At 24.5% G+C, this 22,243-nt stretch overlaps 1 protein-coding gene across 1 annotated transcript in view; it reads left to right on the forward strand.

Moving 5' to 3' along the window:
• Positions 1-11,285, forward strand: part of LOC145840235 (PDZ domain-containing protein GIPC1-like) — a 33,784-nt gene extending 22,499 nt beyond the window's left edge. Inside the window, exons 6-8 of the mRNA XM_082947418.1 lie at positions 838-947; positions 1,711-1,792; positions 9,816-11,285. Coding sequence (XP_082803544.1) covers positions 838-947; positions 1,711-1,792; positions 9,816-9,964 — 341 coding nt within the window. The 3' untranslated portion in view covers positions 9,965-11,285. The remainder of the gene's footprint in view (positions 1-837; positions 948-1,710; positions 1,793-9,815) is intronic.
• The last annotated feature ends 10,958 nt before the right edge of the window (positions 11,286-22,243 follow it).

Raw genomic sequence — 22,243 nt, forward strand, 5'->3', positions numbered from 1 at the left:
AGTTCTAATTTTAATAAGTGCCGCTAGTGGTGTCACTATGTAAACACATTTACTAATGTATTTCTCCTTTAAAGTAATAACTCAGTTTATATTTACATGCAAACCTTTTAACAACTAAAACTATAATTTATCATTTGATCCTGTTTTTAATAAACCTTTCTATTTGGTTTACCTTGTTTGCACAATGATAATTTATTTATATGGCATTGTCTTACATACTTATTAATTGAACACATCTCCGCAATCCAGTACAGTACTCTTAAAATGTTTTATTTAATATTATTATGTCATTTAAACTAGATAAATATTACAATAAAAACTGCATTTTTTTTGTATTCTAAAAATTTTGTGCACCCCTAAATGAGTTTTGTGTACCCTAAAAGTTTCGTGCACCCCAAAATAAATTTCGTGCACCAGTGTACACCTTGACGACCACTGTATTATTGTATCAGTTGTTCACGAACAGTTATTTGTTCTTTGTAATATGTAAAAAAGTTAAGCAGTGTAATGAAAACATCATAAATATTTTAGTGGGCATCCCTACACTTACCTTCATATTATTATCCTGTTTGCTTTTATTTTAGCCTCAGATAATATCTATTTGCTTTTGTAGCTTTCTTCTAAAGTCAGAAAAAAAATCAAATTAAATCAGCTTTCATAAAGCTACAACACAACCTGATGTAGTTTTACGACTAATTTTACATTTTGAAATACGCGCGCAAACTTGAAAGCTAAGTTTATAGTAATGCAACTTGTTTTTTAAGTATAATTTTTTGCTTTTAGCAATAAAGTCACTTTTTGTTTTTTGTCTACTAAGAAGTTTTTTAATTCTTTTAGACATGATTTCACAAAGGTCTGCGAAGGGTGCTTCGAATACTTCTAGCATAACAAGTGGAAAAGCAACTTTAAGACTAAGATCGAATGGAAAAGCTACTATTGAAGCAGTAGTTAGTTTTTTATAAGAATGTTGTAACTAATTTATCAAAATACGTAAGTTTATTAACTTATTTTTACGGTAATGAGCAAAATCTGCTCGAAGATAATTTTGCACGAATGGTCAAATATGCCCGAAGGGACACTTTTGCACGAGAAAAAAAGAAACAAGAGAAAAAAAAAACTAACAATTAATTTAAAAATTAATATAAAAATAAGTTACTGACCGAGGGTAAGGGTTAGGGGTAACAGTGATAGTAAAATAAAAGAAAAAAATAGCTAACAAAAATTATTATTAAAAAGAAAAATAAATTTATAGAAAAAAAAGTTACTAACCGAGGGTAAGAGTTAGGGATAACAGTGATAGTAAAAAAAAATTGAGTAATAAATGATAAAAATAAAATAACAATAATTAAAAAAAAATATAAAAAAATTAATAAAAAAACAAAAATAAGATATAAAAGTTATTGACAAAGTTTTAGGGGTAAAATTGATAGTAAAAATATAATGAAAAAAAAATTCAACCCGTGCAAAAGTGTCTCTTCGTGCAGATTTGACTCCTACCTTATTTTTACACAGCAAATCAATTGAGTATATATTATCTTAGTTGTAGAAATATTAATTGCTATGTTTTTTATGTTAAGTAATAGTTTGTTTTATACAAAATGTAAGTCGCTCTGTTTTTTTAGATAGTACCTAGCACCTTAAACTAAACTTAAGTAAAAACAACGTTTTACTTATATTGATAATTTTGTACTAAAATGTATAATTAAACAGCCAACATTAGCTGAAGAAAAAGCAGTTAATAAAATTGACGATCTACTTGAAAGTTTTATGGGAATTCGTGATCAAGATCTAGGTTTGCTTATGTGTTACTATTTAAATTTGTTTTTATATAACTATAAACTTGTTAAACATTAAAAAAACACTTTATAAATAATCAAGTTTTATCTGTAAAAACTTGTTTTACAGTTAGTAAATAAAGTAAATATGGAAATGTTTACTTCAGTTGTTGCATAAAGTAAACAAACATTTGTACAAGAAATCTTTCTTTTTGCTTTTGGGTAAAAACTGGAAAACATTGTGCCACCTTTTTTAGAGTGTTTAGTTTCGTTTTATTATGTATCATCAAAAAAATAAAATAAATATTTTAGTTGAATATTTAGTATAAAGTATTTATCCATATTATTAATATATATATAGAAGTTAGCGAAAGGTGTTTACATGATTTTATGTACCAATTTATTGCTAATAACAAAAAAAATTTCATTTAAACAGTTTAAGCAATGCTTTCAAAATTTAACTAATTTCCTTTCCAAAACAAAATAAATACTCACAAAAGTAATTAATCAAACAAAATACGAGTAAACTAAAGGAACAATTAATATAAAGCTAATCAAATTGATCATAAAAACTAAAATAGGTAATTAGAACAAAAATGGACTTTTTTAAAATGTTAAGTGAAATTTTAGATCCTTTATCAGAACCTAGTTGATGATTAAGTTTATGTTCAATTTTTTTTTATCGTAATTGCCTCTACTGCTTTCGGTTTTTACTAAATTTAATTACCTCAAAACAATTAAAAATATCATTGTGATCTTGACAGATTTTACATTATTCTATAAGTGAAAATACTGGACTATTTGTAGGCTTTGTATGTTCTTTAATTCTGACAAACAGTTGTCGCTCCGTTTCTCTAATATATTGGGTATCTAGGTCACCTGGACATTTGGAATGATATTAGGAAATGTTAAATACTGTTGTTTGGGAAGCTGTGGTTTATCTTCTAATTTTTGAAGTTTTTCTATTTCATTAGTTATGAATTTAATTGGATAACCTTTTCTTAAAAGAAGATCCTTTATTCTATCTATTTCTAGGTTCTGTAGTTCTTCTGATACTAATCTTTTGTTTCTGATGAGCAAATGTCTGATCAAGTTTTTCTTCCATGATTCCGGGGTACAAGAGTAAAAATTTAATAGAACATCTGTGTTTGATGGTTTCTTATAAATTTTGGTAGAAAATCTGTTCTCTTCTAGTTTAACATTTATGTCAAGAAAGGGAAGGTTATTCGAGGTACTGGATATTATTGTGAAAATAAGATCTTAATGAAGATTATTCAATTTTTGATTGAATTTATTTGCCATTTTTTCATTGGAAAAAAAATATAAAAAAGGTTTCAAAAAAAATCAGCACAAATATAACAAAAACTAAACAATTGGTATTAATATTAAAGTAGCTTTCAGAACATCTAAAGTTGGAAACTATTTCTCATTGAAAGAATAGAAAATTAAATTTTACAGAAATTGCATCGTTTATAAGTTTCAATGTCCAGGTGACCTGGATACCCAATATATTAGAGAAACGGAGTGACAACTGTTTGTCAGAATTAAAGAACATAAAAAGCCTACAAATAGTCCAGTATTTTCACATATAGAACAATGTAAAGTCTGTCAAGATCACAATGATATTTTTAATTGTTTTTAGGTAATTAAATTTTGTAAAAATCGAAATATTTTACTAGCAGTACAGGCAATTACGGTTTAAAAAAATTGAACCTAAACTTAATCATCAACTAGTTCCTGATAAAGGATCTAAAATTTCATTTAAGACTTTTAAAAAGTCCAATTTTGTTCTAATTATCTATTTCAATTTTTATGATCAATTTGATTAGCGTTATATTAATTACTTTTGTGAGTATTTATTTTGTTTTGGAAATGAAATTAGTTAAATTTTGAAAGCATTGCTTAAATAAACTGTTTAAATAAAAAAGTTTTGTTATTAGCAATAAATTGGTATATAAAATTAATATATTGTATTTCTATAAGACTACTGTATAGTTGTCATTGAAGTAGTTTTGTGACTAATAGTTTTATTCTTCTTAAAATTTGATACTTTATTAAGTAAGTATATTTAAATTGAATTTGAATTCTTATTTAAAGTATTATTTTTTGAATTATTAACTGTATAAGTACAGCTATAAATATTTATAAATTTGAAAACAAAGTTATTAATTTATTAAGTCATTTATGAATTAATAATAAAAAAGTTAATTTTGTTATTTTCAATTTTAGTACATGTTCTTAAATTATTTTTACGTAATTCAGTTTCTGTTTTTAATACAATTCTACTCTCTCATTTCTTTTATTTAGCTAAATTTAAATTTTTAAGTTCAGAATAATAGTTTAAATATTTTTTTCTTTAGCATTATAGAAATAGTTTACAGGATAGTTTTTTTATTTAGCTAAATTTAAATTTTTAAGTTCAGAATAATAGTTTAAATATTTTTTTCTTTAGCATTATAGAAATAGTTAACAGGATGCTTATAAATGAAATAAAGTTTAGATTTTGCATACCTATCACGCACGATCTTTTATAACTATCTTTAAAAAGTACACGTTTATTAATACGTTATACTAAATATTACTGTGGTAAAAAATGTATAATATTTGTAAACATTAAAATAATATATTTCAAGTGTGTACTTTAAAAACAGTTTGAACTTTGATACACTGCTTTTGTAGGTTACTAAAGTACTAATTTTAGCAATATATAAATTTTGAACACATGAAATTAGCTAAAGAAAGTTTTGGTATTTTTCGAAACACATTAGACATGTTTGCTAAAAATTAACACTGATAGTCAACGTCAAATGTTTATTTAAGTTTGCGTTTTTATTGTTTATTTAAAAATAAAACTTGTACTTGTCGTTGTTTTAATAATAAAATTTATACTCTAGAATTATAATCTGATCAAGTTTTTTTACTTATGTAAAAAGTTAGTTATTGATTATTATGTTTTTAAGTATCTATTTTAGTTTTACCTTTCTATTTAGCTACAAACTAAACTTTCATATTTTTAAAGTATTACTCTGTAGAAAATCAAAATTATTCAATTTTAAAGCGTTTTGTATGTATTACTTTTTATTTTTAAGCAATCAAAAACTAATTGATTTCAATTACACAGCAATTATGTAAGTTTCAGGAAGCTGTTGCTACTAAAACCATAAACTGCTCATTTCTTATATGAGATTATTCTAAATTTTGATTTGTATTTAAGTTCTCTAGCTTTATAATGTTATCTAGACTATGTGTCTTAATAGTTACGAATTAAGAAATATTACAAAAAGCTTCAGTATTTTTTATATTGAACTTTAAAAATAAAAGACTAATTTAATTGAATATTTTTAGTTTTCTACAAACTCTAAACTGGAGCTTGCCAAAATTGTTCCTTTCTTAATCACCATATGTGCACATTAATATCAGAGTTTTAATTTTTATTAAGTATTTATTTAGTTTCAGCAAATTTGCTGATGATTGTTTACAATTATTCTTAAATTATATATTGTATTTGACTATATAAAAAACTTGTAAATATTAAAAGCTGTATTTTATTTTAAATTCTAAACCTAATATAATTATTCGAGTAGCCCATCTATTTAAATGCTTCAGACCAAAAAATAATAGAATTAATTTAAAAAAATTATTTCAAGTCTTTTTTTGATGTACATAAGAAAAATGATTTAAGTAAATAAAGTAAGATTGTTATTTAAAAAAATTGTAAATTCGATGTTGTAAATATTCTATTTTCAAATAAAAACGTGTTGCAAGATAGTTTAGACTTTTATCACTCCTTTTAGCTATATTATATTTTAAATCTTTGTCTAAAACACAATTTAAAGAAAACTGAGACAAGATTCAGATTAATTTCAACTTACTCAAGCTAGTTTTTGTAAGTAAAAGCTATAAATTGTTTTTTTTAAATAAAGTTTAAGTGGTTTTTATTAGAAAAAAAAACTAACACTTACTTTATCTTATAGTATTAAAAGGGTTTCCAAGATGAAACTAAAGTTTGGAAAAACCTGAAATCTAAGAAATTTCGAACAAAATTACAAAAAAAATGGAATTTTAAATAATTAAATTTTATTTATTATAAAACAGTTCTAAAGTAGCGTTACCGTGTCTTTTAAATATTTTTTACCTTTTAAAGCAGTTTCTAACCTTAAAATGGACAAAAAAAACTTGTACATTCAAAAATATAACAAAAAATTTCAAAATATCTTTGGCAACCCTGTATTAAGAGTAAACTATGAATTAGCTTAAAAAACATACAATTAACTTGTGAGTTAAAGCATGTATTTCTAAAGTGATTATTTCTTTTAGCGTAAAAATTTATAGCTTACGGAATAACAAATGCAGTTTTGATGAGTATAAACATTTTTAAATGATAGTTTAAAAACAATTGAAAGTAGTTTATTTTGGGAAGAATTAAATAAGTTTCTAGGAAATAGCTAAAACCAGCCTATTTGTTTTTATAAATTGCTTAAGAATGCATTATAAACTTTAAAATTTTTCTTTGAAGTTTATAGAAGAGTTTAGTTTACTTGTCAAGAAATTAAAAAAAAAGTTTACCTAATACTGAATCTAAGAAATTATACTTAATATTAAACTCTCATAGTTTCTTCAACAATTAAAAAATACTTTTTTATTATAACTAATACAAAATTCCGCTTATGTATGTTTAAAGTTATCGGTAGAATATATAGAATAAAGTATAATACATTTTAAAATAACAAAAAGTTAATTGTACTTTTTACTCTGGTTACCACAATGTTATGAAAAATACAGCTTAATGATTAAGTAATTTATTATCATTTGTTTAAGAGAGCAATTAAACAATATAAGAAAAAATAGACAAGTTACTTGAGCATATTAAATATTTTTCTTCTTGAAAAGTCTGCTGAAAATCGAGTTTTTATCTTTAAGCTAACTTGTATTTACTAAAGTATAAGTTTAATTTAAAAAAAAATATTTTATATACAGGATTGCTACTTTACCTGGAAACCTGGGAAAACGTGGAATTTGGCATTTTAGGCAAAAAAAACTGCTAAAACCTGGAATTTGTGAAATTTTGAAAAAAACCTGGACTTTTTTAAGTTAGAGTTTTTGTCAGTTTTTATAAAATAGATAAAATTAAACTAATAATAGTTTTTATTACTTATAAATCTGTAGTTTTATCTAACTTTGTTGTTATGGAAACAGTAATGTTTTAAAATTAACTTTTTGTTGATATTGTTAGTGAGTGGAAGTCATTAGAAAAGAAATAAAAGCATCACTTTGTACTTGAAAGAAAAGTGCTACAATTTTTTTACAGAAAAAATTGAAATGAACACAAGACTCTTCAAATTTTTTTACAGAAAAATATAGTAAACCAAACAATGCACATTTTGTATGTTGTTATTCTTAAATGTTAGCACAAGATAAATTTAATATACTTTAGACAAATTAATTGTTTTCTTAATTTTTTTTTAAAGTTTTTTAAAGCTAGAAAAGTATTATTTAGATTAGTTACAATCTATGTATAATTTAATTAAATAGAAGTTTCACTTGCAGAATTAACTTAATTCCTGTTTATATTTTTATTGTAAAGTTTTATTTGTTAACAATGTTTACATTTTATAACAAGTTTCTGATTTCAGTTTAAATAGTTAAGTATCTTTTTATTTAAAACATTCTTAAGTACTTTCTCTAGGATTTAAATTGTTTTAAAATATTACTTTTAGATTTAAGAGTTTTAATTTTTTTAAGGTAAGTGTTGTTTTTTATTTTATGTTATCTTTACCTACAACTTAGGTTCTGTTGATAACTTTTTAATAAATTTGATAAGTAATATCAAGGCACTGTAAATAAATAAAAAATAAAGTTTGTTAAGTCATAGATAAAAAATGAAATAGTTATAATAAAATGAACTGCAATACTTACAGTGACTCTTAAACAATTTATATCTTTTGAACAGCAGTTTTTTTAACTAAATATTAACTTACTACTAAACATTATCAAAAAAAGTTGTGCTTTCAAAAACCCAGAAGAAAATCTGGAAAACCTGGAACAGTTTTGGATAACCTGGAATTTTTATTCTTAAACGAGTGGCAACCCTGTATCTAATAATGTATCACTCTAATAGAGATCAATATTCGGTTATTATTAAGTTCTGCAAATTAAAACACATATATGAGCACATTAAGACTTAATTTAAATTTACAAAATTGTTAGTAAAAAGTAACAAAAAACTATAAAGATTACTCTTAATATACTTACTATTTTAATTATGATGTATGTGCCAATTAAATCAGTTTGTTTTGTAATATAATTTTTAACTCAGTATATAACTTTTTAGTACTACATATAAGACAGGATTCATTCAAAAACATCTTTTATTAAAGCAAATAACAAATAAAATCGATTTCGGCTAACACTTATCAACTACTTTTGTTAGCAACTAATTTTAAGTTTAAATTTTTAGTAAATAAATAGTTAGAGGTTACATCAGAAAAAACAATTAATTAACACTAATTGGCATAATTGAGCAAAAATTAATTAGACATTCTCATTTCATAAATTCATATTTAAAAGTAGTTTATCAGTAACTTAACTAAGATAAGCAACAATAACAAAACAAACAATAAAACAAGCGACATAATTCGAATAAAACTAAACAAAATTTAAAATTTCATTCTATTCCAACTTATAACAACTTATAAAGATTAGAATTATAAACGTATTGTTGCTTGCACAAATTAGGTTTGAATGTTTTTATAAATAAAGATTCTAAAACACCTAGGTGATAATGATTACGAGCTTTACTTATAATTGAAAAATTACTATCACTATAGTTCTTTGCACAGTCTGAATTGTTTAATAAGTGTTCAGCAATCGCCGATGATCTGTTACATGGTTTTTTTAACCCGTGTCCATCCAACTTCTGCCAAATCTTGGTAAAGCAGCAACTGCTCTTGAAAATAATGTCAAATACACAGTAAACTCCACTTTTAATTCTGTACAATTAAGAATCAGTCATGCTACAAGAAACCCCTTAAATGGAATTTATAAAGATCATACTGCCGATCTCGAAAAAAGTATAGTAATTTATAAATACAAATGCCACTGTGACAGTAGGTACATCGGCAGAACGTTCCATAGATTCCATATAATTGTTTTTAATTCCATATAATCTCAATTCCAACATGTTTTTAAGGCCCTCAGAAGTTGGATGGACACGGGTTTAAAAAATCATCTAAAAGATCATCGGCGATCACCGAACACTTATTAAACAATTCAGACTGTGCAAAGAACTATAGTGATAGTAATCTTTCAACTATAAGTAGAGCTCGTAATCATTATCACCTAGGTGTTTTAGAATCTTTATTTATAAATACGTTGAAACCTAATTTGTGCAAGCAACAATACGTTTATAATTCTAATCTTTAAAATTTGTTATAAGTTGGAATAGAATGAAATTTTAAATTTTATTTAGCTTTATTCGAATTTTGTCGCTTATTTTATTATTTGTTTTGTTATTGTTGCTTATCTTAGTTAAATTACTGATCAATTTTTAAATATGTATTTATGAATTGTGAATGTCTAATAAGTTTTTGCTCAATTATGCAAATTAGTGTTAATTGATTGTATTTTCTGATGTAACCTCTAACTATTTATTTACTGAAAATTTAATCTTTAAATTAGTTGCTAACAAAAGAAGTTGATAAGTGTTAGCCGAAATCGATTTTATTTGTTGTTTGCTTTAATAAAAGATGTTGTTGAATGAATCCTGTCTTAGATTTTTGTATAATACAATTTTTTTAAGCTTAACATTACTAAAGAAAATAAGTAAATATTTTGAAGTATACAAAGTTTTTAGAAAAAATATTTCAAATTCATAACAACTGCTTTTTAAGACTATTGCTCTAACAAGTTTTTTAATGAATAAGTTTTAGCATTTATAAAAATATAGCTAATTTAATGTCTTTAAATAAGTAAAAAATAGTATTAATAATAAAAAATTGAATTTATTTATTTAAATATACCAACACTAATTCAATTCTAAAGCAAAGTCAATTTGGGAATGTGGGAAAAACAAGACCAATCCAGATCAAATGTTGCAAGCTCTGGACCAAGAAATTGGCGATTTCGGGTTTCCACAGGATTTTATTTTTGATGTTTGGGGTGTTGTCACAGACACCAGAAATGAAAAGTGATATTTTTGATTTAAAATAACCTTTAGATCCTTTTATTTGATTGGATTAGTCTGATGCAAATTTTTTTTTTAATATCTGAAAATGCTACCAATATAATTTTTTAATTTTAATACGTACTAAAGTAATGTTGTTTAAAATCTGGTATTAAAAATTTTACTAGTTAGCAGTAGTCTTTGGTAAAATAAATATCAGAAAAGTGTACAAAAACTAAATTTTCATGTTTTTGATGATTCAAGTGTAATGCTTTTTGCTTTTAACTTAATTTAAGGTGCTTAAGTTTCTTAAATCATGCGATCAGTCGATATTACTTATATCTTTGTTTTTTTTTTTTGTATTTTCATTCAATATTTTTTGAAAATCATTAACTTTTCACTTGAAAATAATGTGCGCATTCCTCTGGTTTTACTTAAAACAATGTTTTGTTCATTAAAAAGCAATAAAGTTCATATATTATAGTTTTTGTTAATAAAAGGTTTTTTGAATAGGCCAAATAGTTTTGTATAAACTTTATAAATGTATTTTGTTCTTTGTATAAAATTATAAAATATTGCTATACACAGGGTTGCCACACACTCAGGCTAGTTTGAGTTTTTCTAAAACCCACAGCCATTCCGGCTTTTTGTGATGTTTTGCTAGCTTTTTTCCTTGTTTTAATTTACTTTTAGTTGATAATTTTTTTTTTTTAATATTCATATATTACAGTAGTTTGATGTTCTGCTACTTAATTATCGTTAATTATTATGTAAATTTCTGCCTTGCAGCTGGCTCTACTAAACCGAACAAAGGTATTTTTCATAGCTTTATGTGAACATTAATTCTTTAAGAATTTTTTACAGTTCCGCTTTTAGTGTCTATAATTAAATATAATATAAGCCGAAGCAGAGGTGCTCAACAATCTAATAAATTTTTAAAATACTAACTGCATTTTGCTAACGACGTTATTTTCTAAAATAATTTATTTTTCAGTTCATCTTTTTTTTCAGGGTCTAATTTATTTTTGAATATATTAAAATCTTTCAAGTCTTTGGTTATATTTTTTTGAATCGGTTTTAATTTAGAAATTGATTTAGTCCGGAAAATTTTATTATTTATCAAGATATATATTTAAACTTACTATTTTATGTCAAAAACATTTCTTTACACATTAAAATATATTATATTTAAAACACTGGACACAATGCACACTAGTTTTTTTTGTATTAAAAAATATCAGGCCAGATTTTATTTCCAGAAGAGTGGCAACCCTGTGTAATACTACTAATTTAATATAAGTCGATACAATGTATTGTTTTATTTATAACTTAAATGAATTATGTGTACATATAAGATGATCTCATTTGAAGTTTAAATGTTTATGATAGAATATATAATTGATAAACATTTTTTTTAAACTTTGTTATTTTAAAATTAAACTTGGTTTTTTTCAGCGTTTTATTTTTACAAAATATTTAAGCTTTCGTATAATCAAAAAGTGAACATTTATAATAAAATAAAATGTGAAAAATTTGTGAGGTATGCCAAAACTATAAATTATAATGATTATTAAATGTTGTATAACTTTTATCCTTTAATTTAAACTGTTTTTTGTATTTCCTTGCAAATCCTAAGAACTTGATAGGAATGTTTTATGTTGAAATTTGTTTTAATTATTTAAATTTCTTATCACTTCAAATTATTAAATTTTATTGTCAAAACAATTTTATAATCATTTAAAATAATCTAAACGAGATCCTCGGTTGATTAATAAAATGTTATTCAAATAGAATTCCATTAGAATAAGTATTAATAATGAACTGAGGATCTCGTTTAGATTATTTTAAAAACTTAAAGTGATATTATTCTCCTTATTTTAAAGTCAGAACTTTTATTGTAATCACAAAAGTTAAAAGTATACACTTGGTTTTTTTTTACTATTTATATTTAATCTTGAATTTTCTATTTGTAAATACTGATTTAAAGTCGGGAAATAACTATTTATTTCTTTAATTTTAGTTGACTACCATGAATTAATTTTGTTATAGTTATAAAATAGTATAAGTACCTTCAACCTGAACCAGTAAATTAAAAAATATGTTAGTAAAATTTGTGCTTAATCACAATTTTTTATAGTTAAGATACACAAATCAAGATGGCCACACAATCCTTAAGTATCCTGTAAGAGCAAAATTAAAATTAAAAAATCAAAACTTTTGAATTTTTTTAACATTAATATGTATATTGACAAGTTCAAATTTTTATTGTATGAAATTTCGAAAGCTAAATGTTTTTTGATATTTAACTACAACTTATTTAAAACTCATTTTTGATTATGAAACCATTATTATTTGAACATTTCCAAAATTTACTATTACAATTTTTTACGAACAGGGATTAAGAAAAGTTCTTAACAAGTATAGCTTTAAAACATAAAGTAAATAAATATTTTAAAATCAATTTAGCTTTTTATTGAATATAAAATATCGCAAACAGATATACACAGGAATTGCTTTGTTCAACTGACAGACGTTTTACTGTGTCAACAACTAACACAGTTGCACTTAGTTCTAAAAAAGTAAGTTGTGCAAAAAAGAATAAAAAATTAGTTCACTTAATTTATCTACTTCAAAGAAATTTACAAATATTTGCTACATGTTTTAGCTAATCGATTTCAAAAATATCGTTTGATTCGACTAATATTGCTCTTAACTATGTTTTTTGTCCGGTCTCTATACCTGAACTTCCTTGAAAATAAGATATTATAACATAATTTTATTGAACACAAAAAAGTTGTCAAAGAACCTGGTATATTTGTATTAATATAATAACAAGAAATTGCACATAACTTAATTTCTTCTACTGACGCTTGTTTAAATGTAAATATAATGAATGTGATACAGTGAATGAAAACATAACAAAATTTCTAGATAGTTTTTTTTTGTCATAAATTTTTTGAAGATTAGTTTTTACATATTTTTCTAAACATTGCAATGAACATTTTCTGAAAATTTAAGGTATTTATCTCAAAACACGTAGGAGTAGATAGATTTTTAGTAGTTTCTATTTATTCGCCGTTTCAGTTTTCTCCTCACATGGGTAACTTATTGTTCGTTCAATTTTTTACCATCTATATCTTTAAAATTATTTTGAATGTTAAACATTTCTTAGTTAAACTCTACAAAAGGAGATCAAGTTGCGAAATAAATCATTAATGTTTTTAAATTAAATTTTTATAAATATATTCTATGGACATGATGTTAAACTGTTCTGGTGTTTGACTCGATAACCGAAAGGTTTTATAAAGTCCTTGGACAAAAATTTTTTAAGCGTTTTTTTATTGTTCAATAAACAATATATATGCAGAATGTAAATGTCACAGTTTTTGTTTTTAAAAATACTACTACTTCTATCATGCAATTTGTTTTAACTATTTTTATGGGCGTATATTAAACAAAATACTACGTAAAATTTTATTTATTTACTTTTATCAAGAGTTAAGGATCCGGACCTTATTTTTGAATCAAGTTTAGGTCAATTAATTTGTTTAGTGTACAACGATGGACTTAGGTACTAAAATTATGGCCACTCAACCTGAAAAAGACAAAACTAAAAATAAATAAATTTATTTTCAAAACGACCAATACCAAGTTACTGAACAAACATAATCTAGTTCTTACATTTTAGTTAACAAGAATTTAATGAACTAAAATCAATCATTTTTAGTTAATTGATATTAAATAAGCCACATAGCACAGCATTGGATTAATTATGGAAAGATTTATTAATTAAAGGTTAATTAGCATAAGAAATTTAAACTTAGTCATTCATAAGAAAAAGTTTAACAATTAATTTCATTAAGCGCGTTGTCAGAATAAGCTTGCTAAAAACTGATAAGAATATAGCGTAATTTTACTTATATACAATTATTTTTAAATGGCCAGATAAAAATAGTTACGTCATCAAGGAATAAGTGTAAAAAGCTGTTTAAAAGTTTTATATTAGAATTAAGGTATACTTTAGTAATTTGAAGTTATTTTTAAGATAAAATTGTTAAAATAAAGACATATAAAATAATAAAAATGTTACCTGAAATTATACTAAAAAGTACATTACAAAAAATGATAATAATAAACTAAAAATACGCTATTTATAAAGTTTCATTAAGTAGATATCTCTTTATTTACAAATTTTCGGCTCGCGAGTTCTAATAAACAGTGATTCTAGAACTGAGAGATGGTAAGAGTTTCTCTCTCTGGATAGAATTTTTGAATCTACTATCCAGGTAGTTCTCAGCACAACTAGAAAGAAATGATTGCTCACCTTTTAGCTTAACGTCGTCATAGAAATAAATCTGTTTGGCTTTTTCGTGACATGCTGCTCTCGCTTGACGTGGAAACGTTGAGACGTTCGACCTACCTAGTCATTTCCGCAATGACATTTGAATATGTATACTATGTAACTTAAATCATGGGTAGGTGTGGCATCTTTCACAATTCCGTTAAACGGGAGGTTGGTGTTGTACACAACACGTAGCGAAACGCTATTAAAGGTGGATTTTATAGCTATTGGAGCTTGCTTAGCCAGCCTTATTGAGTTTTCACCCATATAAGGAAGGGGAATGTAGACTGGACAAGGATGTGGGCCGAAAGAGGGTAACGGTTCTTTTTGTACTGAGTTGCCTTAACTGTCTTCTTGATGACTGTTTCGGGGTAACCTAACGGGATAAAAATTTTGTAAATACTGTCCAGTTCTAAATCAAAGCAGTCGGCCGTGCTAATTTTAATAGCTCTGTTCAGGGTTCCCACTTATAAATCCCTATAAACTTGCAATATTCTGAAAAATCCCAATAAATCCTTAGAAAATATGTAAAAATTCCTAGAAATTACGTCTTTTTACTTGTCAATTGAAATTTGAAAGGCAAAACAACAACACCGCGTGGTGAAAAAACAAATGATAAATTTAAGTATATTTTAAAATCAATTTTTAAATTTATTTATTTACAAAGGCAACAATGTTTCTCCCCTAAGGGATCTTCAGGCCTGTAAAACAAAATAAACTAAACATAAGACGATGGACAACTTAAGAAAATACAATAATGAAAAAAATTATAATTGAATTCAAATTAAAATTAAAAAATGTATAGTGCTATTACTAGATAATTAATTAACAAAAGTAAAAGTTTTATAATAATGAAAAAGACTTTTTAAATTTTAAATATGATTTATACCTACAATAGATGATTTGTTCTATATAGATTTGGATTTAGCTTATAACAACACAAAACAAAATGGCGCTTAACAAATGAGGGTACAAGTAATAACAAATGCCCCTTAAGTGGAAAATGTTTGCAGGGGAATGTTGTTTATAAGGCGACGATTACCAGTCAGATAGAAACAAAAGAATACATAGGATCCACAGGAGGCCAGTTCAAAAAGAGATGGTATGCGCACATTAGTGACATTAAGAATAAAAACAACAAGGGAACAGAGCTTTCCAAGTACATCTGGAGACTAAAAAACAATAACACTAGCTACGATTTAAGATGGATCATAATGCACAAGATCAGAGAAATGAAGAATATAGGTAAAATCTGTAAGACTTGCAATTTGGAAAAAATAGAAATAGCACTCGCTAATAAGAAACGAATTTTAAACAAAAGACAAGAGCTCTTCAACACCTGCCCGCACTTTAGGAAATTTTATTTTTAAACTTAGCGTATTAATTTTTATCACTTAATTCTATTTTTGTTATTACTTGTACCCTCATTTGTTAAGCGCCATTTTGTTTTGTGTTGTTATAAGCTAAATCCAAATCTATATAGAACAAATCATCTATTGTAAGTATAAATCATATTTAAAATTTAAAAAGTCTTTTTCATTATTATAAAACTTTTACTTTTGTTAATTAATTATCTAGTAATAGCACTATACATTTTTTAATTTTAATTTGAATTCAATTATAATTTTTTGCATTATTGTATTTTCTTAAGTTGTCCATCGTCTTATGTTTAGTTTATTTTGTTTTACAGGCCTGAAGATCCCTTAGGGAAAAACATTGTTGCCTTTGTAAATAAATAAATTCAAAAATTAACTTTGTCTCCAAAACCAAAATTGTCGAGACCTGTTGTGCCCAAGGAATAATCCTTGCATATATATTTTAAAATCAAAGTTTTTGCAATCTCAGTACAAACTGTGAATCTATTGTGCCACCTAGTGGATGTTTTTTTAAATACATTTTATATAAAGTTTGCTTTTTTAACATAAATTAGAGCTTAAAAAACTTCGAACTTTCGTAAATTTCTTATTAAGACTGTGCTTTCAAACGGTTAATGACATATCTTACTTTACATACCTTAAAAACACGTTCGTAACATTAAAAAAAAAAAATTTTCGGATAATTTCTCTATAAATTTTTTATACTTTATGGGTTTCTCTAAAAACTTTTTTTTTAATTTTGGTAGGAACCCTGTCCGTTGGTTATGCATTGTATGATCTTCAATTTTTTTTGTTTGAGAAAAACGAATTCTTGGAAATTTAGTGTAAACTTTTTTTTTCTGTACACAGTTTCTAGTAATATTTATGTTTAAGAAGCGAGTTTTTCCGGAATTTTTTTTCGACTGTAAAAACTATGATATATGCAACTTATTTAGCAAATTAAAAAAGTTAATGACTTTTCCGGAAAAATTCTCTTCTTAGGCATAAACATTACTAGAAACAGCACCAACACCTTTTTTAGTTCTGTTACAGAAAATAAAATTTAAGTTCAAAATCTTTTTGTTCAAAGTCCAATGTTTTCATCTAATGATCAAAATCAACTTTCAAATTTATTAAACAAAACTAAAAGCGTTATTACAAAAGTAATTAGTACAATTTATACTGTATAAAATTTTAATAGAATAAAACTAAAGGAACTAGAAAATAAGTTAAGAGCTAACAAGTTATATATCAGAATTAATGCTTATACGAACATGTTGTAGCTTATTTATTTAACAAAAGTAATGAACAGTGTAACTAACATTTACACACCTAGTGATTAAAAAACAAATGTAAAAACCGTACAAAAATAAATAATAAATTTTAGACAAAAAAAAATGTACATACAAACAAAATAAAGGAAAAGGGCACTTATAACTTTAAAAAAAAAGTTAAGTACTCTTTCTTAAATATTTTACTGAAAATAATGACTATTGAAACCTCAATCTACTATGAGCACTGTTCTGATTTCCCTTTACTACTATGTTTTCTACCAAGAAAAGCAGGAGTAAAACTTAATAACCCTAAACTAGCATTTTTGAGTAATGCATTTTTGAAAACAATTTAATAAAGCATGATCAATATTTTTATTTTTTTTCAGTAGTTAATTATATGTACTATGTAAATTTTTAAGGTACAAGGAACAAAATAGATTAGAAACTCTGTGGGTCGAATACAAGTTCGAATATACATACAGATACTTGAATTGAATAAATACTAAATATTTTTATTGTTGTTTTAACAAATATATTAATCTTTTGTATGATGAAAGTTTTTGTTTTAGGGGATGTTGCTTTAAGAGTTATTTCTAATTTTTAGTTGCTTTAACGTGTCTGTGTTAGTCAAATGTAGATAATTTAAAACCCAAATTTCATTAACAAAGCGCAAAAATGCGTAGGTTGCAGCTTACTGTAGTTGTTTTATTAAACTGACGCAGGTTTCACAGTGTTAAACCACTAACAACTCTAAACTCTTAATAAATAAGTACTGCAGAAAAGTTAGAAGATTAGTTTAAGAAATTTATTTTTTCTTTAAAAGTATTAGAAAAAAACCTAATGTTTTTAAAGTTCGATTTTCTAGATTTTGTATTAAAAGACTAGTATTACTCTTGACTCTAAGAATTCTGTCCAGGCTTCAAGACTAAATTAATTTCGAAATGTCTAACAAAATACGTTCATTGAACGCAAGCGAATATGATTAAAAGTTTTTTTTTTCTAAGGATCTGATTTACAAAAAAAAACATCAGTCATCGGGTTGAAGCGGCCTAGTTTTTTTATTTGCATACTTAATATCGTCTAATCGTTATTTTCTAAGGGCTTAATAAGTACTTAAATGTTCAACTGAAAACAAGTTGTACTTTTTTTTTGGTTTTCAAAGGTCTGTAACGAAATAACAAAACTACTATACAGTGTTTAATTTTGATCATTTATAGGGATGAGAAAATTTTAAAAGGATAGTTGTCATTTTCTCTATTCTTTTAACTACAAAGTATAAGTCAGCTTATATGTCCTTTTTTTTTTTGTTCTAAAAATAATGAATTTTAAAAAAAATTCAAATGTAAGTTAAATACACAATTAGCCGCAATTGGAAGGATTGACAACATACAAATTTACTTTTGTTTCTAATTTTAATTTAAACAGCTTTATTTATAAGTTGTTATGACTAATATTTAATCAACTTAAAGTTTTAAAATTCTTTGAAACAGTTTCACATTTAATTAAACTTTAAAAAAGTAATTGAATACAGTTCGATGAACTTTAAACATTTGATAAACTTATTAAAATAAAAAATATTGTGGTATTTTATTGCAAATGTTTTTTGTTTAATGAATTTCTTTTTAAAAGTAGTATTAAACTATTGTATCCAGCAATTATTAAATTTTAGCAGCTGTTTGTATCGTTTTTTGAACGATAAAATAAAAAGGCTTAAAAAGTTTAGTCTAAGGACATAATCTACGAAAGAATGTTTCATTTATCTAGTCATTAAGGGGTTGTCGATTATTTAAAACTAAGACTGTACCTTTAAAACTAAAGAGTTATTAAATTTTATTTGTAACTAAGTTAAATAAAAAGAGTAGTTTAGCATAACTAATCTAATTATAGGATTGTACCTTTGGTTAGTATTTTAACATTTTTCAATAAAAGTTATGTAAAAATATCAAACTTTTACTTTTTAGCTTAGTTGTGGTTTAAATTTATTTTTCTGATAAAGCTTTAACTATATATATATATAGTTTAAATATAATAGAAATTTTCTGAATGCAATTTTTAAAATCTTAAAGTAATAAGTATCAGAAAAACATCATTTAGTCTTTTTTTTTTATATCTTTTTCGGTCTCCTTAAATGAGTCTCGCTTTTATGTAGTCTCTGGCTGATCAGAGAGCACTACTTGTTTTTTTGTTTTTCAATTGTTCTCTTATTTACTGTAATACTATGCTTTTAATGTTTAATTTAAAAATGTTAGTTCTCGAATTATATATACGCAAGAAAACAACAACAAATAAAGTTTTTATTACGACAACTTTTCACAGTCTACCTATAGCTATAATAAAATAAAAACGATTTTAAAATATATAGTTGGAATATATTACAAACTAAAAACAATATAATAAAGTAAAAAAATGTTGTCTTATGAAAAAATTTAAAAAACATATAGCTAATATTTAACACAGTCTATCTAATATCTACTCTTTTTTTTACAAACTTTAAATTTAGGATTTATTTTCATATTATGAGCTACTACCAAAATAATATATAACAGAAAAATTTAAAAAAAGTTTTACAAAAATTATTTGTTGAGCTATAAAATCTAAAATGCATAATTAAGTTAAGGTAATATATAAATAAATATATATTGTTTATTGAACAATAAAAAAAGCACTTAAAAAGTTTGGTCAAAGGACCTGGTGGACGAAAAACCTTTTGGTTATCGAATCGTACACCACATGGTTATTAAATTTCTTACGAACTAAAAAAAAAAATAATATTTTTATCTAAAATTTTAAACCTTAAAAAATAAAACAATAAATAAAATGAAAGAATACAAAGAAAAATTAAACGAAAATTAACTAAGTTATATGTTTACTTGATTTTTTTTATTCATAATGTAACTCAAAAACTTGTCTAATGACATAAAAATGAAAATACAGTCTAAGTCTAAAATATAAAAGAATGAAATAGAGGTAGAGAAAATTTTGAGACTTAAAAAAAGTTAGATAGTTTATAAAACGAGATAAACAATATTAATAGCAAACATGAAAACCTTTAAAATATAAGTCACGACTACTTTAAAGAAGGTAAAACTTTAAGAGTCTAAATTACTTATACGTTCAATTTTATTAATATTTTATGCTGAAAGTCTTTTTTTTTATTAATGATCGAGCACTTAAAAAAAGTTTATATTTTAACAAATAAATCAAATTGCTATAAATTTTCTATTACTTTTTAAAGAAGTGATTTTAGGCATAAACTAAACTTAACTTATATAAATAATAATATAAAAATAAGTACTGTAACATTTACACATGATACACTTAATGAAAAAAAAAACAAAATAACAATAATACTTTTTTATTTGAATACTTTTCTAAGTCAAAAATTGTAACTATAAAGAAGCAAAAAATATTTGCAAACATGAAAAAGAAAAATACATTTTTACTTTTCCTTAGAAAACTAGATAAATTTGTTATAAAGTAACTAAAGATAGTAGTCTCAGTTTAACATTAATTTATATACTTGACTATTTATCAAAAAGTATATCTATCACTAAATCTTTAAATAGGCGTACTAGAGATTATTATATATAGTTTATAAACAATTTAAAATTAGTTCAAAATAGTTATTTAATAAAACTATTAAAGAATAACTAGATAGAAAATGCTGCAATTTAGACTAAACCACTGCTATTGTAAAACAAAGAATTAAACTTTCGAACTAAATTTTTGGGTATTAGTTGACAATTATTTTTAACTCATTCAAAAAAATGAATAAACAAATAGCAATGATTACTTATAACCTTGATAATCACTTTTTAATAAATAATAGTGATCTACCGAATCCAATATTCGGACTCAGATTCGGACGAATCCGGCCTTTTTGGACTCGGATTCGGCCGAATCCTAATTTTAAAATAAGGCTCGGATTCAGATTCGGTCGAATCCTAATTTCAAAATAAAACTCGGATTCGGATTCGGCCGAATCCTTAATTTAAAAATAAGACTCGGATTCGGCCGAATCCTAATTTCAAAATAAGATTCGGATTCGGACTTGGCCGAATCCGAAATTTTGTCCTCGGTAGACCACTTTAAATTTTTTGAATTTTACTTAATTGTTTGTCAAAAGTTAAATGAAATGTAAAACTAGTTAATGATTTAACGCTTGAGTGGATAAAAAATGGGCTTTCTCACTTATAAAAGCATTATAAATTTTGATTTAGAGTTTTGCACACAGTATAAAAACTATGATATATTAATTTTGTTACACTCTCAAATAAAATTGAGTAAACAGTTAAGGCGTTTAATCTCAGCTTTTTGGATAACCGCTTTTATTTGTTTATCATATGTTTAGTTTTTTTATGTTTGCTCGTTGTTATGAACTGCTGAATTATTCAAACAAAGAAAAAAAACTTAAATATGTAACATTAAAGCAGATGCTTGAATACTTTTATCTATATATTTTTTGTTAATATTTTATTACTTATTTAACTGATAATTTTATTTTATAATATTTATGTTATAACTTCAAATACTTTTTTTTTTTGAAAACAATGTTCTAAAAGTAAAAAAAGTCCGTTAATAATAAAATATTAATTAATTCGCAATGAACTGCTGCAACTACGTTCATTATTCATTGTTGAAGTCAGAATATTAAGAAAATATTTAGAGCTTGCTGCAGTTATGAGAAATAAGGCTTTAAATCAATGATGCAACATATCATTAAAAAACCATTTGCCTAGTGATTTATAAAAGTTTTATAAAATTGTTGCATGGTTCTTTTGTATAATAGATACTTCAGGAACAGGTCTAAATTGTGCGAAGACAAAATTGCACGACGTTACGAAAACGCACGAGAACAAAATTGCACGAAGACTAGTTTGCACGCGGGCACAAAATTGCACGATGGGACAAAATTGCACGAAGATTTTTTTTCACGGAAGCTCAATTTTGCACGAGTTACAATTTTGCACAGAAGGTCAATTTTGCACGAGTGTCAGTTTTGCACGGAGGGCCAATTTTGTACAAAAATATACTAACTTAAAATAACTAAATAAAAAATATAATAAAAATCTCATATTTTATAAAATAAATAATAACAAGCATGTATTAGTGTAATTCATTTTAATTTAATTAGGTTTAATTTAATTTTAATCTTTTTTTTATAAATTTATTTGTCTTTATTTTAATTGAAATTAAATTAATGTGCTTAAAAACTACTATAGATTAATTTTTTTTTATAATAAAAATAAAATTAGAATTTTATTTTGATAAAATAACCCTTATTAAAGAATAAACATGTATTGATTTAAACTTAAATTAAAATTATACTAAACTTC

This window comes from Thalia democratica, chromosome 7, assembly GCF_965202585.1.
Source record: "Thalia democratica chromosome 7, ktThaDemo2.hap1.1, whole genome shotgun sequence".
NCBI classification, from domain to species: domain Eukaryota; kingdom Metazoa; phylum Chordata; class Thaliacea; order Salpida; family Salpidae; genus Thalia; species Thalia democratica.